Source organism: Pteropus vampyrus, unplaced genomic scaffold (genome assembly GCF_000151845.1).
Source record: "Pteropus vampyrus isolate Shadow unplaced genomic scaffold, Pvam_2.0 Scaffold23, whole genome shotgun sequence".
In the NCBI taxonomy this organism is placed as follows: Eukaryota; Metazoa; Chordata; class Mammalia; order Chiroptera; family Pteropodidae; genus Pteropus; species Pteropus vampyrus.
In genome coordinates this window covers 1,234,973-1,258,166 of record NW_011888804.1, presented here as the reverse complement: position 1 = coordinate 1,258,166, position 23,194 = coordinate 1,234,973, and the positions used below count along the sequence as shown (strand labels likewise).

The window sequence follows — 23,194 nt, the reverse complement described above, 5'->3', positions numbered from 1 at the left end:
CCAGTACCCAGAACAGTATATGGCACAGAGAAGACATTCAATAAATATTTATTGGCAAAACGTCAGCTCTATGAAATAGATTATTAATATGGAACCAATTTACAAATGAGGAGACTGAGTCTCAGAGAGGTGATTTACCTAAGGTCCTCACATTGCAGTAAGAGGCAAATGACCAGATTTGAACTTTATAAAATGGGGCATAAGGAATCTGTGTTTTATAAACGGTCAAGGACTGTGTGGATGCGAAGAGCTGAATTGGAGCGCCACACACAATGCTCTCTCATATACAAACAGTTGGCACTCAATAAATGTTAGTTGAATGAATGAGGAAAGAAAATGAGCCAGTTACAGAGAAATCACCAGCCTCGGTGCGGTCTACCTCCTCATATTACCCCAAGCCGAATCACCATGGTACCACGTGTTCCAGAAGGGTGTGGCTTCCGGTGGCCCCGCCCACCGACGAAGCCACGCCCCTCACTCGTCCCGCGTTCGCGGACCGCCTTGGTGTTTTGGCCCGCGGGCGGAGCCGTAGCCGTAGTCTCCTCGGGCGTCCGCAGCGGGGAAACCGGGTGTACAGAATCCTGGGCGGAGGTCCAGGATGTCGGAGAAGGAAGGTAGGCAGAGCGGAAGCTCCCCACAGGCCAGTGCGGTGACTGTCAGTGACATCCAGGAGCTGATACGGCGCAAGGAGGAGATCGAGGCTCAGATCAAGGCCAATTATGACGTGCTGGAGAGTGTGAGTGTGGGCGCGGGGCTCCCGGGCGGCGTGGGGGCACCCCAAGGCCTCCTGACTCGGCACCCCTGACCAGGGGGACTGGGAGGCCGGTGTGGCCTCCGCTTGAGCGCCCGGCTGTGGATCTTTCCCTCCCTGGGAGGCTCCAGGCGCCGCAACTGCGGCCTCTGTCGGCAGCAGGCAGTGAGGCAATAACGTTAAGAACGAAGAACAGTGTCGGTAACATCGCAAGCGTTTGTGGAGCTGGGCGCTGTTTCCCGTGCTTCACATTGGTGAGCTCATTTAATCCTCGCAGGAACTCTATTATTTCCCCCGTTTTAGGGAGGAGGAAACAGAGGCGTTATTTAACTTAGAGCTGCCTCCGATCACAGAGCTAATAAGTTTGCAGAGGCCGGAGAATTGATAATCATCACCATCACCAGTCTGTTCAAAGTTTACCAGGTGCCCTATGCTTTGCTAACCACTTTACGTCAGAGCTTCGTAAACTTTAATGTGTATGTTAAAATTCGGATTGTGATGGGGGCGGGGCACGTGGGAGCAGATGTTGTATTTCTGGCAAATTTCCCAGCGATGCTGATGCTACTAGTCAGAGTACTGAGCTTTGAGTTATAGATAAGGCTCATTATCCTTATTGTATAAGGTGGAAACCGATGCTCAGAATGGGGCAGACACTTGCCTTAGGGTCTTGTAGCTAAAAAGTGGCAGCGGTGGGGCTAGTTCCCACGTCTGTCTGGTTCCAAAACTGATAGTTTTTCTTAAGCCACCTAGTGTAAAACCACAAATCAATTGACAGAGAAGGGCAAATTAATTACATCTTCTATAGGGCAGATGGAATGCATTTTAGGTGATGGGAGTAAGATGAAGTATCAGATAGAGGCCGGGAAGCTGACTATATGCCCGATGGGTGCTCGTTATGGAGGGAAGTCACTTGCTCAAAGTCACAAAGAGGGATTTAGAGCTCAGGCCTGTTGAATTCAGAACCTGTGCTTTCAAGTGTCATGCCAGCCATTTCTCAAACTCAGTTACTTTCTACCATGAGCAGGATGCTGTATCCATATACTTCCTGTTCTGTTATTCTCTGTTTTTCTTTCAGTTGACCCACTTTTTGACTTAAATAAATTTACTTTAAAAGGGAATTTTATAATTCTACAGCATATGAAAAAATGAGAATGTTTCCCCTTAAATATGAGAAAAATAACACATATCAAGGTGACCCATCTAAATGTCCAACAATTGACGAATGGATAAATAAAATGTGATCTCTCCATACAATGGGATATTATTCAATAAAAGGAACGGAGTACTGATCTGTGCACACCATGCATGAACCTTGAAAACATGATGCTAAGTGAAAGACGTTCATCACAAAAGACCACACTTTTTATGATTCCATTTATATGAAATATCCAGAATAGGCAAATCCGTAGACAGAAGGTAGCTTATTGGTTGCTGGGAGTGATAGCTGATGGGTCTGGGGTTTCTTTTTTGGACCATGATGAAAATGTTCTAAAATTGATTGTGATGATAGTTGCACAACTCTGTGAATAGTCTAAAGACCACTGAATTATACACTTTAAATGGGCGGATTGTATGGTATGTGACTTTTATCTCAATAAAGCTGTTAAGAACAGAATAGAGAGGCCCAGAGACAGCAAGTGATCCGTAGGTGATATAAAGCCCAGCGCCAGATGGAGACTTTCTCCTTGAAAGAAATCGAAGATAATTGGAAAGAGGGTAAGTATTTTAGATTCAGGCTTATTTAATGCCCTGTGGGTCCCGACTTTGGACAGCAGTACTTTATGTGGTATTGATTCTGGAAGCCAGTCAACTCTCAGTCGTTGTGGGAGAGCTAGAGGCAGACACAGGGCTCTAGCCCCTGGCACATTTATGTGGTATCTATAGGGAGTACTGTGGTAAAGGGAGGATATGGGGTCCCCTGCCCCCAACAGGAAATAGTCGGTGTAACCCAGAGGCTCCCAGAGACAAAGGGAGATGAACTAATGGAATCTCTCTACCCAGTACCTGTGTACACTGGGCATGGTAAAGCCACTGTCTGCCTCGGTCCTCACATGGCCTTCTCTCTGGTCTCTGTGTCCCAGATGTCCCTCTGCTTTCTCTTATAAGGATATCCGGCATTGGATTTAGGGCCCATCCTAAATCTAAAAGATGTGAAACGGAAAGTCTGTCTCTCTCTCCTGTCCGCAGCCACCTAGTTTCTCTCCCCAGGAGGCAACTGGACGATCTCACCCTGAGATCTTTAACTATATCTGCAAAGACCCTCTTTCCAAGTAAGGCCCCGTTCACTGTTCCGGGGGTTAGGGCTTGGACATCCCTTTTGGGGGCCGCTGTTCACCCCACTGCACATGTTCCCGGTGTTGTGCTCAGCACTCCACGTGAGTCAGCTCATTAATCTCACAGGCGAGAAGGGAGTGAGTGCCGTTATTCCCATTTTATAATCGAGGACGCCGAGGCTTGGAGAGGTGAAGGCCTTAACCAGGGGCCCCCAGACCCGATGCGGCAGAATTGAGATCTAAGCCACCTAGTTGACGGCAGAATCCCTGTCCTGCACCATCGTCATGTGACACCTTTCATTGTTTTGTGCACCGTGCTCTGACTTATGTAGGAAAACAATTCAAAATGTTAAATGTTAATGTATTGTTTCAAATAGGGAGTACTTTTCCATGGTCAAAATTCAGTCTACAAAAAGATGTGAAACGGAAAGTCTGTCTCTCTCTCCTGTCCGCAGCCACCTAGTTTCTCTCCCCAGGAGGCAACTGGTGATATCAGTGTGTCCTTTCAGGGGAGAAAGCCTCTTTGAAATTCAAGCCCTTTTCGATCTCTTTTTTATATTCAGAAAAACCAAAGTTCCGCCACAGCTGGGTGCTTTTAGGGGTATTCACTCTCCTCCACCTTCCAAGGCCACCTGCCAGGTGTCAGCTGCCGGCCAGGAGTGAGTCGGGGAGGAGGCTGGCCTTGGGGTTGATGCTCAAAAGAGTCTTCAGTTTTATTGGCACAGTTCTAACTTCAAACAAGGAGGCTGATTCGTGGATTACTTGTGTTATTAGAAATTAAAAAATAGTGCCCACCTCAGAGGGTGGTTGTGAGAGCACGTGGGTAGAGTACCTGGTCTGTGTTAAGTGTCAATTTATGGCAGCTTTTGTTACTGTCGCCTTTATTATGACTGTGAAAGAAAAGAGCCTGGAGAAAGAGGTCTCCTACCCGTGCAATCTTTATAACTGCGTTTCTTCTCTCCAGCAAAAAGGTGTTGGAATGAACGAGCCATTGGTGGACTGTGAGGGCTACCCCCGGTCTGACGTGGACCTGTACCAAGTCCGGACTGCCAGGCACAACATCGTCTGTGAGTGACCCTCGGGGAGGGTCCCTCGGCGTCCCTCACCCCGGAGGGGACAGGAAAGGCACACGAATGAAATCACTAGCGTTCCATATTATCTGCTTCCCTCTCTTCTGCTTTGATGTGATTATCTCATGTCCCCACTGAAGGACTGAGAACTCAGGGAATGGGTTAGACTCAAGGGTTCTATATTCATGGTTTCCGTTTTCATTTTGTTTTTGAGAACTCTACTCTTTGTGGAAACTTGAGTGAAATAACAATAGAAACCCAAGTCAAACGTTGCTTACAGATCAATTCTGTGTCAGGAAACATGCTTAGCTGTTAATGTTTGCGACCAAGGAACAGAGGGAGAGTAGAGGTTGGGCAGTGTATTCGTTTTCTGTTTCTGCTGTAACAAATTACCAGACTTAGCGGCTTAAAACGTCACAAATTTGTTATCTGATAGTTTCACAAGTGAGATATCCAAATGGGTCTCACGGGGCTAAGATCAAGGTGTGAGGCGGGGCTCTGTGTTCCTTCTGGAGGTGGCAGGGGAGAGCCTGTTCCCTTGCTTCTGGAGGCCATCCACATTCCTCGGCTCGTGGCCCCTTCCATCTTCAAAGCCGGCAGCGGCACCTCTGCTGCCTCTGGTTCTGGCCTCACTTTTCTCTCTCACGCTCCACCTCCCTCTTTCACTTAGAAAGACCCTCGCGATTGCATCGGGCCCACCACCTGGGTAATCCAGGCTACTCTCTCCGTTTCAGGGTCCTGAACTTAATCACATCTACAAAGTCCCCTTTGCCACGTGAAGTAATGCAGTCCCAGGTTGGGGGTTAGGACGGGAGCATCTTTGTGGGGCCGTTATTCACCCTTCCACAGCGGGGCGACCAGCCGTCACCAACAAGTCATGTTAGAGGGATTTATCGTCTCCTTTTTCCGCTTCGTGACTTCCGTCACCTGTTTGAATGCTGACTCCATCTGCAGCGTGTTTTGGTACAAGGCCACGCTTCACTGTGAGGGTACAGGTGCCCTTGGGTGGGACACAGGTTACAATACCAAAGCTGCAGTTTTTAGAGCCACAGTGTTGTCATAGAACTTCTTAGAGCTTCATTTTTCCTTGAAGCTTTTGGGAAAAGAAGCATATGCCGTTTTTATATTAAAGCAAATAGGAAGACACAGAGTAGGGGAAAACCATGTTGAGATGATCAGACCGGAGGGAAATTTGGGGCTTTTGGCTTAAACCTGAGATTCTCCGGGGATGCAGCCCACTTGCCTCCCCAGTTAGGAGGGTTCTGGGGGAAATTTGAGAGGTTCTCACCCACAGCATGAGGGAGGGTACTGACTTTTTCTCCCAATGATTAGCCTGATGTTCCACCATTTATTATTATTATTATTATTATTATTTTAATTTTTGAATTAAATTTATTGGGGTAGTATTGGTTAATACCATTATATAAGTCTCAGGTGTACAATTTCATAATACAACATCTGTGTCCTTCATTGTACGCTCACTGCCCAGTCTTGTCCCCTTCCGTCCCCATTTATTTGATTCCTTTTCCCTTATTTGTCCTTCCCCCACCCCCTCCCCCTCTGGTAACCACCACTCCGTCGTCTGTATCTACGAGCTTGTCCTTCGCTTTTGGTTTTATAACCCACATGCGCGTGAAGTCATACTGTTCTCGTGCTTTTCCATTGACTTATTTCACGTAGCACGATACTCTCGAGATCCAACACGATTTATTACACAGTCCATTCTTTCTCCATTCATTTGAAATGCTAGCAGTATCACATATGAAATCTTTAGACCTGCTTACATCTCTTTCTGGGCTTTTTGCCTTGTTTTGTTGACTGTTCCTTTGGGTGCTAATATCATATTTTCTTAATGATTTTAATATACTTAAGAATCTGGTTGAACAATTCCTTCTTATTGGTTTTCTTTTGAAGAACTGTTCTCACAAGTTTATCTTATTTTTAAAACTAGACTTTATTTTTTAGGACAGTTTTAGATTTACAGAAAAATTGGGAAAATAATACAGAGGTCCCATATACTCTATCCTCAGTCTTCCCTGTTATTAATATCTTACATTAGCATACCCACATTTATTAGAATCGCAAGTTTGAGTTTGAAATAATGCCTCGGAAACATTTTGTCCAGGAAAAAAGTTTTTTGGAATTCTGATCAGAATTGTAACATATTGTAAATAAAGTCATTTATTCCAAACCCAACAGCTGTAGATAAAGTACCTACTGTGTGCCAGGCATTGCTGAGAGTTCTGGGGCTCCTCATGGAGTTTGTCGCCTGTGGGCAGCCTTTTCTAGTCAGAGAGTGACCGTGTGTTGTGCATCGATGCCATTTGAAGTCTTCCTGCCCGGGTCTGTGTCTTCGCTTGCTCAAACCTGGGTTCTTTTCTCGTGTCTGCGCCTGTGAGTTGAGTACCTGTGTCTCGTGGTGCCTGAGGGCCTCACCTGTGCCCCGAAGTGACAGAGCCAGAGAAACCAGGTCAGGTGGCCGGGCACGCTCACACTGGAAGGCACCTGGAGAGTCTGAAAGTCCGTGACCCACAGGTGCTAGACGGGGATCGGCGGGCAGTGCTGACGGCTTAGGCTTCTGAAACCTGTCGGGACTGTGTGAGTGACCCGTTCTGAGTACGGTGTGGAATCCACGGCAGTAGAAGTTGTTTTAGGTTAAAAAGAAGTTAGGAAAATGTCAGCCGTTAGGCCGGACTGGCCTGCAGAGGTGACTTATTCGGCTGGCATGGTGGTTCACGACATTTTGAATTCGCCATCAGTACTGAAAAAAATCGAGGAATTCACCCCTAAACTCCTGACTTCTAGCTTTTTCTCCCGTTACGCCTCCCAGACTGAGCGCCGGCAGCTGTGTATCAGTAGACGTGGGCATCACTTTTCCTCTTGGAGGCGTTAAGAGAAAAGCGAAGCCCCGCCCACTTCATTCCGTCGTGTAACAACCGCGTGTCCCTTGTGTGCACTGGAGCTCGTGGCCAGGGAAGACTCCTGCTCACCTGTCAGGTCCCAGCTGGAGCAGCGCTGGCTTTGGGCAGCCTTCCCTCATCCCCTGGCCTGGCGAGGGCAGGTCCCCGGGCCCGCATCGCAGTCCTCAGGTGTTGTTATTCTCTCGCTTCTTTCCTTGCCGTGCTGTAGGCTTCGTGCGGGGGCTGCTCCGTCTTGTTCACAGATCGGCCCTCGGCCTCTAGCCCGTGTCTGGCACAGAGGAAGGGCTCATTAAACACTGAGTGAGTGACGGTGGGAGTCTTCTGTCCTCGGCTGTCTTCCTCAGCCCCTCATACGGCGTTCTCCTCCCAGGCTTGCAGAATGACCACAAGGCGGTGATGAAGCAGGTGGAGGAGGCCCTGCACCAGCTGCACGCCCGGGACAAGGAGAAGCAGGCCCGGGACACGGCCGAGGCCCGCGAAGAGGCCATGAGCCGCGACCGGGGCCGGAGCGAGGGCCTCAGCCCCCCGCAGGCCTTCGCCAGAGTGAACAGCATCAGCCCCGGCTCCCCCGCCAGCATCGCGGTAAGCCAGGGCCCAGCCACCGAAATCTCACCCAGCTCTGAGAGCATGTGGTTCTGTCTTTCCAGGCCGCCCCGCCCGGCCCCGAGGCCACCTGACCCACAGCACCCACTGGGGGCCCAGCCTCGTGCTGGCACCAGGGTTTTGGAGAGGTGTCCACCCCTGCTGCCCACCAAATTGTCCATCACCACGGTCCAGTTTAGAGACAGTCAAGTTTAGCTGGGCACTGAGTAATAGACACAAAATGACAGCAGCTGCCACTTCCTGGGTATCCTGCCAAATGAGTATATTTGAAAAAGTTTTAAACAGCTTTTTGAGATGTAATTCACATACATAAAATTTACCCATTTTAAAGTATACAGTTTCGTGGCTTTTAGTATGTTCCCAGACCTGTGCATTCATCATCACAGTCAGTTTTAGAGAATTTTGATTATCCTAAAAGGGATCCCTGTACTGATTAGTCAGACCCTTCCCAGCCCCCATTTCCCCCAGCCCCCAGCAGCAACTGGTTTGCTTTCTGTCTCTATGAAATTGTCTATTCTAGACATTTTATATAAAGGGACTCATACATTATGTGGTCCTTTATGACTGGCTTCTTCCAATTACTATCATATTTTCAAGTTCATCCATTTTGGAGCATGTATCTCTATTTCGTTCCTTTTGACAGCTAAGTAATATTCCATTGTATGGCTAGGCCACATTTTGTCTATCTGTTCATGAGTTAATGGACATTTTGGTTTCTATTTTTTGGCCATTATGAAAGAGGCCGCTGTGAACATCACGTGCAAGTTTTTATGTGAAAATGCATTTGAGATTTAACCCTGCAGCCACCTTCTGTAGTTGGTACTAATCTTTACCCCATTTCACCCATGAGGACAAGCCTCAAAGACTGAAGTAGCTTGTGCCAGGACACATAGCTCTGAAGAGGTGGAACTGGGTCCTGAATCCAGGTCCCGCTGGTCCTCTTATGATCACAGGACCGTGAGTTGCACACCCGTCTCCGCAGCATCCAGCACAGTGGCCCGTGACAAATATGTGTTAAAGGGATGAATGGATTGTGGCTGTGTCCTCAGAACAAAAGGGTCACACTAGTCCTGGGTCAGCTTTGTGCCTGTGGCTGCTTGTTTGGGGGCTTCTAGGGCAAACGTCTAAATTCTGACCCCTGGACAAAATAGGTGCAGACTGGCTTGCCTCCTCTTGCCCTTGAACCTGAGCCAGGACACCAGAGAGCAGCATTTGGCTTTTCCCCACGTGTCTCAAGGCCTCTGCAACTGCCAGCTTTTATCAGACATTGGGCAGACCTGGCTGTCTTCTAGATCTGCACTAGAAGGAGCCTCCTGGAGGAGATGGCTCAGTTATCCACACCCCCTGACCCCCCGCGCTCCTGGATGAGGTGTCTAAATCCCCGACTGCTTCACTTTGCACTTGCCGTTGTCCCCTGTAGAAAACAAGCTCTCGACCTTGACATTGAATTGGGTGTGGAAGGGTAAGGAGCACCAGAAGCACATTTAACCTCTAGCCTGGTTTAACCTCTAGCCATTTCTCTTCTCTCTGTAGGGTCTGCAAGTGGATGACGAGATTGTGGAGTTCGGCTCCGTAAACACTCACAATTTCCAGTCTCTGCAAAACATTGGCAGTGTGGTGCAGCACAGCGAGGGGGTGAGTTGGGGGTTACGTGGCATCTGGTCAGCGACCCTAGAATTGCCAGGGCCAAGAAACGTTGACAGGGGCCTTTGACTGCTGCCTTCAAAGTGCTGTTACTCAGGCACAGTGCCCACTGGGCCTTTGCGCTTGCCGTTCCCTCTGCCGAGAATGCTTTTCCTCGCTCATGTCCTTCTTCCCCCTTACCTCCCTCATCTTGTGCAAGTGACACCTCAGTGAGGCCTTTCCAGCCACCTTATCTAGACTACCCCTCCCCTACTTCCTGTCCCCATTTCATTAAACAGCGTTTCTCACCGTGCGGATGGACTGCAGCTTGTCCATCTGCTGCCTTGTCAGTGAACACGTGTTATTTCCCATTTTACGCCAGTGCCAACAGCCACGTATACTTGTTCGCAACTGTGGACACACGTGGGCTCGTCTTGAGAAAGAAAAGAACTGCAGGCTCTCAGTCTGTGCACACTTAAAATTTTAATAGGTAATCTGAAGCAGTTTACTAATTTATACCGAGTGTATCATACCGTCAGTGGTACTCCGTATTACGTATCGGTCTTCCAATACCTGTGCTAACATGTCGTTTTAACCTGTATTTTCCTGATTACCAGTGAGGTTGAGTATTTTTTTACATTTTCATTAATGTTTTTGTATTTTCATTTCTGTGAATTGCCTGTCTGTTTTTTCCCATTTTTTGCTACTGGATTATTTGTCCTTTTACAAAATCGATTTGTAGGAACTATATATATTCTAGATATTAAACCCTTGCCAGTTTACGTGTTGCAGATGTTTCTCCTGGTTAGCTCCTAGTCTTTTAACTTTGTTTATGGTGACTCTGATTACTTGAAAGATTTTTTTAAAAATACGTTTAGACATCCATTTTTGTTGAATTTATTAATAGTACATTAATAGATGGTGTTCTTCCCTGCCAAAACCATACCCGAGAATTTAAAGAAACATGGAGTAATGCACGGTAGCACAGTATTATTCAAACAGTAGTATATTAGAACCTGACATGTGTGCATTTTGACGATTTCAGTCCTTAAAAATATAATAAGAGTTGGAATTCAAAATTGGCTGCAGCTTTCCACTTTCTGGCATAATCATCTCGGCTCATCTCTCAGTTACATCACCCTAACGAAAGTTTTTTTGGCGAAGATTCATACTTTGCAGGTGGAAAATGGAGCTCAGAGCCCACAGAAATTATTTACTAAAGGTTTTGGTTCCCAAGGGAAACCTTCCGTTTAACCAACAATTCTGAGTTTGTCTTGCGCCCACTCGGGTCCTGCTCATCCACGTGTGACTCATGAGAAGGCGGGCGTCGGGCCAGGAACAGTGAGCCGGGGCCTGTGCCCCACTGTTCAGGCCTTCGTTCCCACAGTGACACCTTCACTGAGTCTGTATGTGTGTGGAAGTTTCACATTTTGATTTTGTGAAATTCATCAGTTTTTTGCTTCGTAGCTTTTGCATTTTGTGTCTGCTTAAAGAAGTTCTAGTTCTTTTATCATTTAGTCTTTGTTCTTCATCTGGAGTTTATCTTTTATTTTTTATAATTTTATTGAGGTATAATTCACATACCAGACAGTTCACCCATTTAAAGTGCATCATTCAGTGGTTTTCAGTATATTACGCATCCATTATTACATTCGGTTATAGAACATTTTCATCGCCTCGTACCGAAACCTCATACACCTTTGCAGTCGCTCCCCATTCCCCCCATACCCCCCCAAACCCTGGAAAGCACTAAACTATTTTATGTCTCTATGGATTTTCTTATTCTAGACATTTCATAGAAATGGGATGACCCTACAATATGTGATATTTTGTGACTGGCTTCTTGCACTTAGCATGATGTTTTCAAAGTTCATATTGTAGCATATCGGTACTTCATTCCCTTTTATGGCTATCCCATTGTTTGGATAGACCACGTTTTATTTATCCATTCATCAGTTGATGAATATTTGGGTGGTTTCTAATTTTTGGCTATTGTGAATAATACTGCTAGGAGCATTCTAAGTTTTTGTGTGGACATTTGTTTTCATTTCTCTTGAGTTCATTTCTGTGAATGGCGTGGGGTAGGGCACCACACTTTTTTTTTTACCCCCAAAGGATAGTTGTCCCAGAACCATTTATCGAATAGTTAATACTTTACTCACCCGTTTATATCACCTCCTGTTTTACATATCGAATTCCTATCTGTGAGAGTCTTTATTCTGTTTTGGTCTCTCTTTTTCTGAACCTTTCTTGGCTTCCCTGGAACAAATCTATTTTCTGCTTCCCTTTTTCCCTTTACCATAAAGGTGGTATTATTTTTCGATTGATGAGTAAAAAAAAATTGATCCCCCAAATCAGCAGCTTAAAACAACAAACATTATCTCACAGTTTCTGAGGGTCGGACATCCAGGAGTGTTTTAGTGGGGCGGTTCTGGCTTAGGGTCTCTAAGAATAAATATATTCTTAGGCTCCTTATAGGTCTATAAATCCTTTTTTTAATTGAGGTATAATGGACATATAACATTATATTAGTGTCAGGTGTACAACAAAATGACTTAGTATTTGCATAGACTGTGAAATGGTCACTACAGTAAGTCTAGTTACCATCCATCACTACGCATAGTTGCAACATTTTTTTTTCTTGGGATGAGAACTTGTAAGATTTATTCTCTTACTTAGCAGCTTTGAGATATGCAGTACAGTATCATTACGTGCTATAACATCCAGCGTGGCGACTATAGTTAGTAACGCTGTGTTAATCAGTCTTTACACAAGTAGTCATTAAATGTTTTTTAGCAATAGAACCTTCTCTTCAAGTGAAATTTCCTGGGGAATTCCAGTATATCAAACAGATAACAGCTGAGCTGCTGGGATGGGCTGGAGGAGGGCCTCACCCCTGCAAGGCCCTGCGGTCCCCAGGAACCAGAGCCCGGCTTGAGAATCAACGCCCTGAGTTTCCGTGGTCTGCTCCGTGAATTAAAAAAATCATAAACCCCCCCACCACGTTATATTGTTAGATATTTAGATAGTTTCCAATTTTTTGGAAACCTAGAAATTAATGCTCTTATAGACATATCTGTTTCTTTAGATAACTTTCTAAAGGTGAGTTTCTGGATCAAGTGCATATATATATATATATATATATATATATATATATATATGTAAATATATGTATGTATTTTCAAAGGAAAAATCTTAAAATTAAAAAAGTTGTCTATTATTTAAAAAATGCATCTTTTATTCAGGCATAAAAAGGAATGGAGGATGGACATACTATAACGTGGGTGAACCTTGAAAGGGTTCGTGCTAAGTGCAAGGAGCCAGGTACAAAGGGCCACATATTAGAGAATTCCATTTATGCGAAATGTCCAGAATGGGCAAATCTACAGAGACAGAAGGTAGATTAGTGGTTGCCGGGGGCTGGGGAAGGACGTGGCAGGGAGCGACTGACTGCTGATGGGTACGGGGTTTCTTTTTGGATGGTGAACATTCTGGAACTAGATAATGGTGATGGGGGTGCAAATCTCTGGATATAGTAAAACCCACTGAATTATGTACTTTATTTATTTTTTGAATTTTATACTTTAAAATGATGAGTTTTATGATATGTGAATTACATATCAATACTAATGAATATTTAGTCTAAAAAAGTCACACAGTGCAAAGTGTTTCAAGTAAGAGTGAAAGTCTCGGGTCTCTCCCTGCACAGCACCTTTGCTGCTCTGTTTGAATCCTGGGCAAGGTGCTGGCTTTACAACAGGGAACAAAAGAGATCAAGAGAGGGTCCTTGCCTTGGGAGCACTTCGATGGGGAGGCAAGCCTTAGTCATGTGACCTCGGATACGTAATGAATTACACACTGTGATGAGTGTTCCGAAGGAAAAGTTCAAGGGAGCTAGGACAGCAAATAATGGGGTCTCGATTTAGTCTGGGGTTGAAGAAGAATGTTCCTAGGACGTGACTCGTAAGTAGATACTGGCGGGGAGCGGGGCCTTCCAGCAGGGTGTGGCCCTGAGGCGGGGGACTAGAGAAGGCTGGTTGCAACTCTGTTTTTTCCCTGAGGAGCAGTTGGGAGCCGGGCACACTCCCCAGCTGGAGAGTGACAGATGTAAGCAGCTTCGTGTCTTGAAAGGATTTCTCCGCATCCTCGGGAGAGAGCTGACTGGAAGGCCGACAGAGTCTTAGCAGCTCGGTCAGGACGTGACGGTAGCTTTGACGAACGGCCTCCGGGTGGAAGGAAGTGAGCAAACGAGAGAGACATTTAGGATGTAAAATAGGCCTTAACACGACACCGTGTCAGGGATGAAGGCTGTCATTTCCAGAACTGGAAGCACATCGGCGTGTCCCTCACACTTTTTCTCGGTCTGTAGTGACGGCTTTTTGAAAAAGAAGACACAAACAAGACGTACTGTACATACTATTCTAGCTTCCTGCCCTGTGAAAGGATTTCCACCTCAGTGTGCATCTGTCTGCACCACATTCTGCTGGTTTGCCACCTTTTATTTAGCCAGCCCCCACACTGGACATTTAGGGCGTTTCCATTGTTTGGCCATCGCAGACAATGGCGTAGTGAACATTCTTGTCGCGTATGAAAGTATCTGTCAATTACTGGATCAAAGGCAATGTACATTTATAGATTTTTTTTTAAAATAATTTTTTATTTTTCCATGACAGTTGACATACTACTCCGCCACCTTGACCAGAATCCCAACATGTGCAGATGTGATAGATGTTCTCTTACTCTAAACTACTAGTGCTTCTCTCGGAAGTGACCCCCATTAACAATTTTTTGTATATCTCCCAGAAAAGTTTGTATGCACCAAGCAACACATATGTCCATTTAGAAAGTACATTCAAGTGGGTTCATATTTTGCTGGGTTTTTTTTTTTTTTTTTTTTTTGGTATACAGTACAATTCGTGAGCTTTTGCATTTTCAAGTAATCACAGCTGGTCCTGAACAAAACCTAATTGAGGGATATTTTGGGTGTTTTCAGTATCTGAATTTATAAACAGTCCTGGAATGGAACATTTAGTTCACATATCATCTTGTACTTTTGCAAAATGTATCTTCTGTGCACCATTTAAAGATTGTCTTGGGAGGAGAGCGATTTGCTTCTGCAAGAGGATGGTACCCATGTGCAGCCCCACTGGCTGCCCCAGGAGTGCCACGCGCCCCACACTCTGCCCAGCTGCAGGACTATTATGCTTAACATAAGCAAGCGTTCTTACAGGTCTGATGGGAAAAAAGCGATCCCTCAGCATTGTAGCCCGAATCTCTCTGAGTGCTAATGAAGTTGAACAACAACAAAAAAATGAGCTTATTTCCCTTTCAGAAGCCCCTGAATGTGACAGTGAGCCGCAGAGGGGAGAAGCACCAGCTCCGACTTGTCCCAACACGCTGGGCTGGCAAAGGCCTGCTGGGGTAAAGTACCTGTTCCCACATACTCACATTGCAGTGTCCGCTGCGTGTTTGTTGGACATAAAGCTGTGGGAAGCGGGGGTGGGGAGTTGGGGGTTATTGGGAAGCGACAGGAGTCTTCAGCTTGCCCACAGAACTCATGATGAATCCTTGGGGCAGGAGTGAGATTGCAAGCGTGGAGGTGGAGGGAGGCCTGTTCTCTTGGTTCTCTCTTTAACTGGGCACTTGCCACCCTGAACGCGCCTGATCTCGTCTGATCTCGGAAGCTAAGCAGGGTCGGGCCTGGTTGCTACTTGGATGGGAGACCACCTAGGAAGACCGGGTACAGCAGGCGTTAAAAAAAGAGAGAGAGAATGAAGGAACGAAGGTGAAAAGCTCCGAAGGGCTCACCTGATCTTCCTGAATGGAGCCACCGGACTCATGCTGTCTCTTTCCTCTTTTTCTTCCAGCTGCAACATTGTTCCTTTGCAAAGATGATTGGCCCCAGGGAACAGTAACAAGAAGCCTCTTCCCTTGCCCTGGACTGTGGGGTCGAGTGGGATTTCTTCTTTCCTTTTCTCCCTAAAGCTTAAGGACCTGAAGGAGGTTGGAAGCCTGAACCTCTAGGTGGTGGCAACGCGATGGCCTCCCAGCGTAATCTCGGGATTTAAGGCATTGTTACAAGCCTCATTTGTGTTTAGCATCAGTTGCAGATTAGACCGTGCCCTATATGGGAATCTTCTCTGGGCAAATGGGTGGGAGTTATTCTGGCAGGTGCTGATGCGACTTTATTCTTTTTGGATTTTTTTTTCCCCAAATAAACAGTTTTATAGTGCTGATAAGACCTTGTTATCACTCCAGCTGAATTTCTTGTGAACCTCTCAGACAAAGCTTAGACAGGCGTCAGAACAGCCTCATAGAAAGTTGGCCAGAGCAGACCAACACTTGCACCAGCGTCACACTTGACTAGCATCTCAGGAACATCATCCTTTAGTGAACGGGGTTTCCATGCGTCAGGCTGCCCCATCTGCATCTGCACCGAGGCATCGCTGCTCTGGATACAGAAGTTGCATCCTCGACAGTGGACTCAGAGCCCCGATGATTCTCCCTAAGAAGAGGGAAACCAGGAGGCCCCCAGGCAGCCCAGCGCGGCACCAGCTTTTCCGGTCCGTAACCCACCAGAGGGCAGCAAGCCCCCGTCACTTCTAGAATAAAAACCTTGCAAATTGGCTTCTAATTTGGCTTTTTATATTTGAACCTTGCCATGCCCTCAGATCAGCACTGTTCTGTAAACCGAAGCGGGCTTGACACCACTGATGGGAACAGGCAGCGTGTGCACATCTCACCCTCGGACATACCAATTCCTCCTTCGCCATGGCAAAATGGGTTTCAGTGATTCCTAGTGACTAGTCTCACTCCCTTTCTCTCTTCACTGTGTCACAGTGTTTATTTCCAGTCGATGCAGACCACTTTCTCAGAGATCTGGCGTATTCTGCTGAGGCTTGCTCGTGTTCCTTGGGACTAGATTTGCTTGGGTTGGATGCAGATACTAGCTTGCCCCGACGGGTGTCAGTACCAGGGTGTGCTTCCGGCCGTGGGTTCTCGTGCTTCACCTGAAAGCCTTCCTGTCGTGTCTTCCCCAAACTGTCCTCCGGTGCGTCCTCACATAGTCCCCTCTTGGGAGCCACAGACGTGCCACGTTTACCAATGTTTGCTGTTTAAATCGTGTTCTAATTCCAAGTGTTTTCCAGTCTTTGTATAAGCCCTAGACTATAATAAACACAGCTTATCCTATTCAGTTTATCCCTCTTTTTTGAGATCGTATGCATATTAATCAACCAGTATGGGGGCATGGGGGCGGGAAGGATCTGTCACATTCTAAAATGAGAACTACAGAGAGTCTTCTGCATCAGCGCCTTTGGCGGGTTTCCTGCCTGCCAAAGAAACAGGATGGATAGAAACAGGATGGCCACGTGTGCCGTCTTCTGTGAGGTTCTAGGGGTGGGTCACTTAGAGGTAGGAAGGTCCAAATGGATTAAACCAAACTGGTTTTGCAGAAACGTTTTTTGGTAAGTACAGTGAGGTAATGCGACCTATATAATATTTAACTCCAGTTAGCTAAAATTCTCTGCAGAACACGTAGTGCCCGGGTGAGGACAGATGTGTGTGGCGTCTGTGAGACAGGGGGATTTAGTTTGCTTTTGACAAAGAGAATTTTATCAAACGGTTCCTAGTGCTTCACTTAATCTCGTCCAGCCTTAAGGTCAAACTTGCTAGTATTGGCCGCTGCAGCTTCTCTGCGGACAGCGCCAGAGTTGAAAGGATGGGAGGAAAGAGGAAGGGGAGACCAGGAAAGCAAATTTCACCGCAGGAGTCGCGTTGGTGCCTTTCCCCTGGCGGCCGGCAGGGGGCGCGCCGGCCACGCTCGCGGACGCTCTGCGCACACGTGATCGCCGTTCACCTCTGATTTTACCGCCCGTCGCCCACGGCGGCGGCGGTTACCATGGGGACGGGCTTGGGTGGCAACCGTAACTAGGGAGCCGGTGGAAGAGAAAGCAGCGGCAGCTGGAGGCCGGGGAGGCGGCGCAGGGGTCCAGGCGGGGTCCAGGCGGGGTCCAGGGCGGCGGGACGACTCTGGCCTTTGACCATCTGGGCGGGCGCGCTCTGTGAGTCAGGGGCGGAGCCCACGGGGGGACTCGGGTGGGGGGCCCAGCAAAGCGGGCCTGGGGCCTCGAGTGGGGCGGGGCCCAGGGCGGAGCAAGGGGCTGCGCGCGGGCTCTGTGCGCCCCACGGACCCGCACACCTGCCGCGCCTCTCCTGGCAAAGTTTGGCAGTCGGAAGGGGCTCGTGCTAGCGGTCCTTGACTTGAAATCGATTTTTCAGGTGGGGGAACAGCGTCAGAGAGGTCTGCTTCTTACTAGTTGTGTGATCTTGAAAAAGTCACGTCGACTCTCAGAGCCTCAAGTTTGTTGTAAGGACTAAATGAAAGAATATGTTAAAAGGCTTTTAAACTTTTTAAAACAGTGGCTACTATTTCTCGCATCCCTACGTGATGCAACTGTGTTGAGCATTTTACGTCGGTCATCTCATCTAATCTCCACAGTAACCTCAGAATTTGGGGTTATTTTTATTTTGCCTATGAGCAAATTTAGACTTTGTGGGGTAAAGTGACTTACCCAAGGTCACAGAGCAAGTGAGCAGGGAAACTGGGGTGCTAGCAGAGGCTGGCTGCAAAGCCCATACTTTTAACCACTAAGCTACACTGCTTCTTTCCTTAGTCATATTAGAATTGTCGCTAATACCTGTGTTGTACATTTTGCTGCCTTTGGGAATAGGAATATGTTTAAAATGAATTAAAAGGCTCTGAAGTTATTCCTAGAAAGATGAGAGGCCCTGGGATCAGTATTTTCAAAATTTGGGAAAGGTTTTCCCAGGAGTATGACATTGTTTTTATTCCCGTGGAAAGAATCCAGAGCTGGTATTGCACATTTCATTAATAGGTTAGTGCACCAAGGAATCAAAATGAGAGACGGAGGGCCCTGCTGATTATCGTGGTCAAATTTCTTTACAGGGAAGTCCACAGAGGAGAATGTCAGACGCAGAGGAAAATCCACTAGAAGCAGAAGAAGATGGAGAAACAGAAACGGAAGAAGAAGAATATGACACAAATTATTATAAAGAGGTAGAAAATATGCAACAGGAATCGAAAGATGACACAGTAGCATGGGGAGACTCTCAGGAAGAAGAGGAAGAGGGAGAGGAGGAAGGAGAAGAGCAGGAAGAGGGAGAGGAGAAGCGAGAGGAAGGAGAAGAGGAGGAAGAGGAGGAGGAAGAAGAAACTGTCAGCGCAAGTGAATTAGAGGAAGATTCTGGAACAGCCCAGGAGGAGGTGGCTGCAGGGATTCAGGAAGAAACCACAGCGGAGCTCCAAGGAGCCACCAAGTCCACGATCAGTGTGGAGAGACTTACATCGACTGATTACCAGTCAGCTATGTCAGAAACTTTTTCAGTAAGTAGTAATTGTCATTCATTCATTCATTCATTCATTCATAATCATTAATTGAATGCTTCCGATATGCCAGGCTATGGGGATACAAAACCAAGTAAGACGCAGTCCATTCTCTAAAGGAGTTCTAGGGTGTGTAGGGAGGCAGACCCATAACTAAACATTATAGAATAATATGCTAAGTGACCGGTCGGCCTTTTGGAACCAACCAGTGCACCTTAGAATGACTTTGCTATTGCGGGTCTGCTAGTAGCCCAGGAATAAACCCGACATGCCCGTGGTTTCTGTTATCTAAGCACAAAATGTCGCAGGCTCCTTTTTAAAACGCTTTGTAATTCTAGAGTGAGGCTAACACCGAGACTGGCTGATTAGGAAAAGAAAGGAAAATAAGCGAGAGAATGTAGCAGCACAAACTGTATTTGGAATCACAATCTCTCTTAATTTCTTTTTTTTTTAAAGCAAACCTATAGTGCCAGTGAGTCGAAGCACTCGTTACAATCAGAGCATCCAAGAAGCCTGGGCTCACAATTAGAATTTCTTGGTTTGGATCTAACCAGTTCTGAGGAACAAGAGACGGATTCTGCCGAAAGATGGCTGTCAGACGAGCCTGGGGAGAAAACCAGCCAGATGCCCCAAGACGAACCGGAACAAGACAGAGGAGGTTTGGAACCAGAAGGGGAGAAAAAGAAAGAAAAAGCGGTCTCTTACTTCATTGAGGAAAAAGAGTTCCAGCCCAAAGCCATCGTCTCAGAGGACTCCCTGGTGTCCACCACCACCGAGGACATGTTGTTTCAAAAGAATGACAGTGACAGCGTGTATCCCTTGGTAAGCATAATGTGCTTTTGTCCCCCGCCCGGTGCTTTGAGAGTATAGATGGGAAAAGAGGGGACTTTTATGCATATGGGAAAAAATACCACCAGAAAGATTCTTTTTAAACTAATAAGAGACTCTCATGTCTTTTTTTTTTTAACATCTAATAGACTGTATTTCTTTATTTTTAAAAAGATTTTTTAAAAACTATAACCAACATACAATATTATATTAGTTTCAGGTGTACACCCTAGTTATTCAACATTTATATAGCTCAAGAAGTGATCACCGTTAAGTCAGGCAACCATGTGACACCGTACGTGCTGTCACCGTGTCATCGACCGCATCCCCCGTACTGCACACCGCATCCCCGTGACTGACTTGTTTTATGCATGAAAATTTGAACCTTATTCCCCTTCACCTTCCCCCGCTTTTCTAACTTTTTAATTACAGTTGACATTCAGTATTATTTTATATTAGTTTCGGGTGTACAGCATAGTGGTTAGACATTTATATAATTTACGAAGTGATCCCCCCTGACTGATGTGGTACCTGCCTGGCACTGTGCATGTTTATAACCATGTGACTGACTGCATTCCCTTTACATCCCCATGACTTTTTCGTAGTTAATTTGTACTTTCGTAGTCAATTTGTGCTTCTTAATCCCGTCACCCTTTTCACCCCGTCCCCAACACCCCTCGCACCCGGTAACCATCAGCTTGTTCCCTGCATCTAGGAGTCTGTTTCTGTTGTGTTTGTTCATTTATTTTGTTCTTTAAATTTCACATGTAAGCAGGATCACGTGATTTTTGTCTTTCTCTGTCTGACTTATTTCACTTAGCATAATACTTTCCAGGTCCATCTATGTTGTCGCAAATGGTAAGAGTTCATTATTTTTTTATGGCCGAGTAATATTCCGTTGTATATATGTACCACAACTTCTTTGTCCAATCACCTATCAAAGGGCACTTAGGTTGCATCCATATATGGCTGTTGTAAATCATGCTGCACTAAACATAGGCGTTATACATCTTTTCGAATTAGTGTTTTGGATGTCTTTGGATAAATATCCAGAAGTGGAATTGCTAGGTAGTTCTATTTTTAGTTGTTCTATTTATTTATTTATTTATTTATGTATTTATGTATTTATTTATTTATTTATTTATTTTTTATTAGGGCGACATGGGTTAATGAAATCCAGGAAGTTTCAGGTTATTTTTAGTTTTTTGAGGAAACTTCATACTTTTTCCCCTGGCGGCTGCCCCAGTCTGCAGTCCCACCAACAGTGCACAAATTTTACCTTTTCTCCACATCCTCGCCAACACTCATTGTTTGTTTATTATTGACGATGGTCATGCTAACACGCGTGAAGTGACATCTCATTGTGGTTTTAATTTGCATTTCTCTGGTGATCAGCGATGTTGAGCATATTTTCATATGCATATTGGCCATTTGTACGTCCTCTTGGGAGAAAGGTCTATTCAGGTCCTCTGCCCATTTTTTAATTGGATTGTTAGTATTTTTGGTGTTAAGTTGCATGAGTTCTTTATATATTTTGGATATTAACCTCTTATCACATGTATCATTGGCAAATATCTTCTCCCATTCAGTAGGTTGTCTTTTCATTTTGTTGATGGTTTCCTTTGCTGTGCAAAAACTTTTTAGTTTGGCGTATTCCTGTTTGCTTATTTTTTCTTTTATTTCTCTTGCCCGAGATGACGCATCAGAAAAAATACTACTAAGAGCCATGTCAGAGAGTTTACTGCCTATATTTTCTTCTAGGAGTTTTATGGCTTTGGGTCTTACATTTAAGTCTTTAATCCATTTTGAGTTTTTTCTTATATATGGTGTAAGAAGGTGCTCTTCTTTAATTTTTTTGCATGTATCTGTCCCGTTTTCCCAACACCATTTATTGAATAGACTATTTTTACCCCATTGTATATTTTTTCCTCTTTCGTCACAGACTTAATTTACCATACAGGAGTGGGTTCATTTCTGGGCTCTCTGTTACGTTCCATTGATCTATGTGTCTGTTTTTATGCCAGTACCATGCTGTTTTGATTACCGTAGCCTTGTAGTATAGTTTGATATCAGAGAGTGTGATACCTCCAAATTTCTTCCTTTTTCTCAAGATTGCTGTGTCAATTGGGGTCAATTTTTTTTTGGCTTCATATGAATTTTAGGATTATTTGTTCAAGGTCTGTGAAAAATGCCACTGATGTTTTGATAGAGATTGCGTGGAATCTATATATTGCTTTGGGTAGTATGGACATTTTAATGACGTTAATTCTTCCTATCCATGAGTACGGTATATACTTCCGTGTATTTGTATCTTCTTCCGTTTCTTTCTTCGAGTACAGAGACTTTTGTGTTTTAAAGCTCAGTTCGGAGCTCCGTCTGGACATGGGCGACAGAATGCAGACGTGAGCGCCACAGCTGGGTTCATTAGAGCTGCTCAGCAGGCGGGAGATTCTGCGCGGAGCCTGTCTGTGGCACAGGGCGCTGTTTTTTGTTGGAGCCTCAAAACCCGTCTTTCCGTCTCGGTCTCCCCTCTGCATCCTCCCCGCTCCTCTTCCCTCTCCCTCCCTCTCCTCGCCTCCCGTGCCTCAACTGGCTTGACATCTTTACAAAGCTCCCCAAACCATCACACTCTCCTAAAACTGTCCATTCCCACGCGGATCAGAAGCGAATGGCGTGGAAAAGAGAAGCCACTGCGAAAAGCACCAGGCAGTCCGAAGGGATCTGCCTTTGCTGCCACTGATGATACCCCCAGAGGCTCCATCTGTGGAATACAAATATTACCATTTACCAGGAGAAGGGAGAAGAGGGATTTTTTTTCCTTCTTCCTCCATCTGCTGTTTTCTAAAAATTGTTTCTCAGGATTTATCTCCTTCCCCACCGCCCCCTGCCCCTTTCCCTGTAAAGGTATGCGTTTTGCAGATTTGTAAGTGATTGAGTGTCTATAAAATGCTTGATGTAGTTCCTAATTCACGGTGAGCCCTTGACAAGTGTTAACAACTAGGTGATGGTGATGACGATGGTGACGGGAAAATGCCGAGTGGGAAACGCAGACACCTGACCTCCTCCTTTCTTTCTTAGATTTGGCTCCTCCAAGCAGCGGGGTTAAAGGTTAAAGCTTGCGGTTGCTCATTCTGAAAGAAAGAACCGCTGCGTTTTAGAGCCCCTGAAGACTTTTGTCTTGAGTAACCAGCGAACAAGAAATCAGAGACTGTCACTACTGAGGGGAAGTGATTTGACCAGAGCCACTGCCTGGGTTTGGGTCCCCGTTAGCCTCGGGCTCACTGCCGAACCGAAACTTCCCTAGACTGCCTTCCTTTGCAAATTTGTTTACCTCCTTGAGTACACCTTCTTTCTTTCCTCTTTCCCTTTGCCTTTATTATTTTTTTTCTTTTTGTTAAAATTAATCGGTTTTATTTATAAAAAAATTAAACAAAGGCAAAGATTCCTCTTCTTGCACACACACCCCCACCCCAATCCCACTGGCCTGAGGTGACTCCTGTGGTAGTTTGGGATAACCGTGTGTCTACCCAGACCTTCTTCTGTACACGTACAAACATGTTATCTGTGTGCTTGTGTGTGTGTGTGCACACACCACGCACATTTAGGTTTTTATTTATTTTTTTTTTTTACCAGTGTGATATTATGTATTTCTGCAAAATATTTCATATCGGTGTATGTATATCCATGTCCTCATTTGAATTCACCTGTTCTCCGATTGA

At 45.7% G+C, this 23,194-nt stretch overlaps 2 protein-coding genes, 1 long non-coding RNA gene and 1 pseudogene across 3 annotated transcripts in view; all 4 read left to right on the top strand.

The window, feature by feature from the left end:
* Positions 1-511: 511 nt before the first annotated feature.
* On the top strand, positions 512-16,432 carry PSMD9 (proteasome 26S subunit, non-ATPase 9). Its single transcript, XM_011355755.2, has 6 exons — positions 512-736; positions 3,989-4,091; positions 7,386-7,597; positions 9,152-9,253; positions 14,574-14,662; positions 15,109-16,432. Exons 1-6 carry the CDS (start codon positions 599-601, stop codon positions 15,134-15,136), a joined length of 672 nt encoding a protein of 223 aa, XP_011354057.1. The 5' UTR covers positions 512-598; the 3' UTR covers positions 15,137-16,432.
* Positions 743-3,982, top strand: LOC111736962. Its single transcript, XR_002779299.1, has 3 exons — positions 743-1,174; positions 2,352-2,467; positions 3,588-3,982. It is a non-coding gene; the product is annotated as an uncharacterized LOC111736962 (long non-coding RNA).
* LOC111737069 lies at positions 14,875-14,993 on the top strand (annotated as a pseudogene).
* Positions 16,433-17,187: 755 nt separating the features above from the next.
* Positions 17,188-23,194, top strand: part of WDR66 (WD repeat domain 66) — a 65,177-nt gene continuing 59,170 nt past the window's right edge. Inside the window, exons 1-3 of the mRNA XM_023528150.1 lie at positions 17,188-17,304; positions 18,208-18,647; positions 19,104-19,469. Coding sequence (XP_023383918.1) covers positions 18,228-18,647; positions 19,104-19,469 — 786 coding nt within the window. The 5' untranslated portion in view covers positions 17,188-17,304; positions 18,208-18,227. The remainder of the gene's footprint in view (positions 17,305-18,207; positions 18,648-19,103; positions 19,470-23,194) is intronic.

What these genes read in the sequence shown, in the direction of transcription:
- PSMD9 (XM_011355755.2), top strand. Translation starts at nt 599, where the DNA reads ATGTCGGAGAAGGAAGGTAGGCAGAGCGGAAGCTCCCCACAGGCCAGT. An exon ending in ATTATGACGTGCTGGAGAGT is followed by an intron (nt 737 to 3,988) that starts GTGAGTGTGGGC and finishes TCTTCTCTCCAG; the next exon opens with CAAAAAGGTGTTGGAATGAA. An exon ending in GCTCCCCCGCCAGCATCGCG is followed by an intron (nt 7,598 to 9,151) that starts GTAAGCCAGGGC and finishes TTCTCTCTGTAG; the next exon opens with GGTCTGCAAGTGGATGACGA.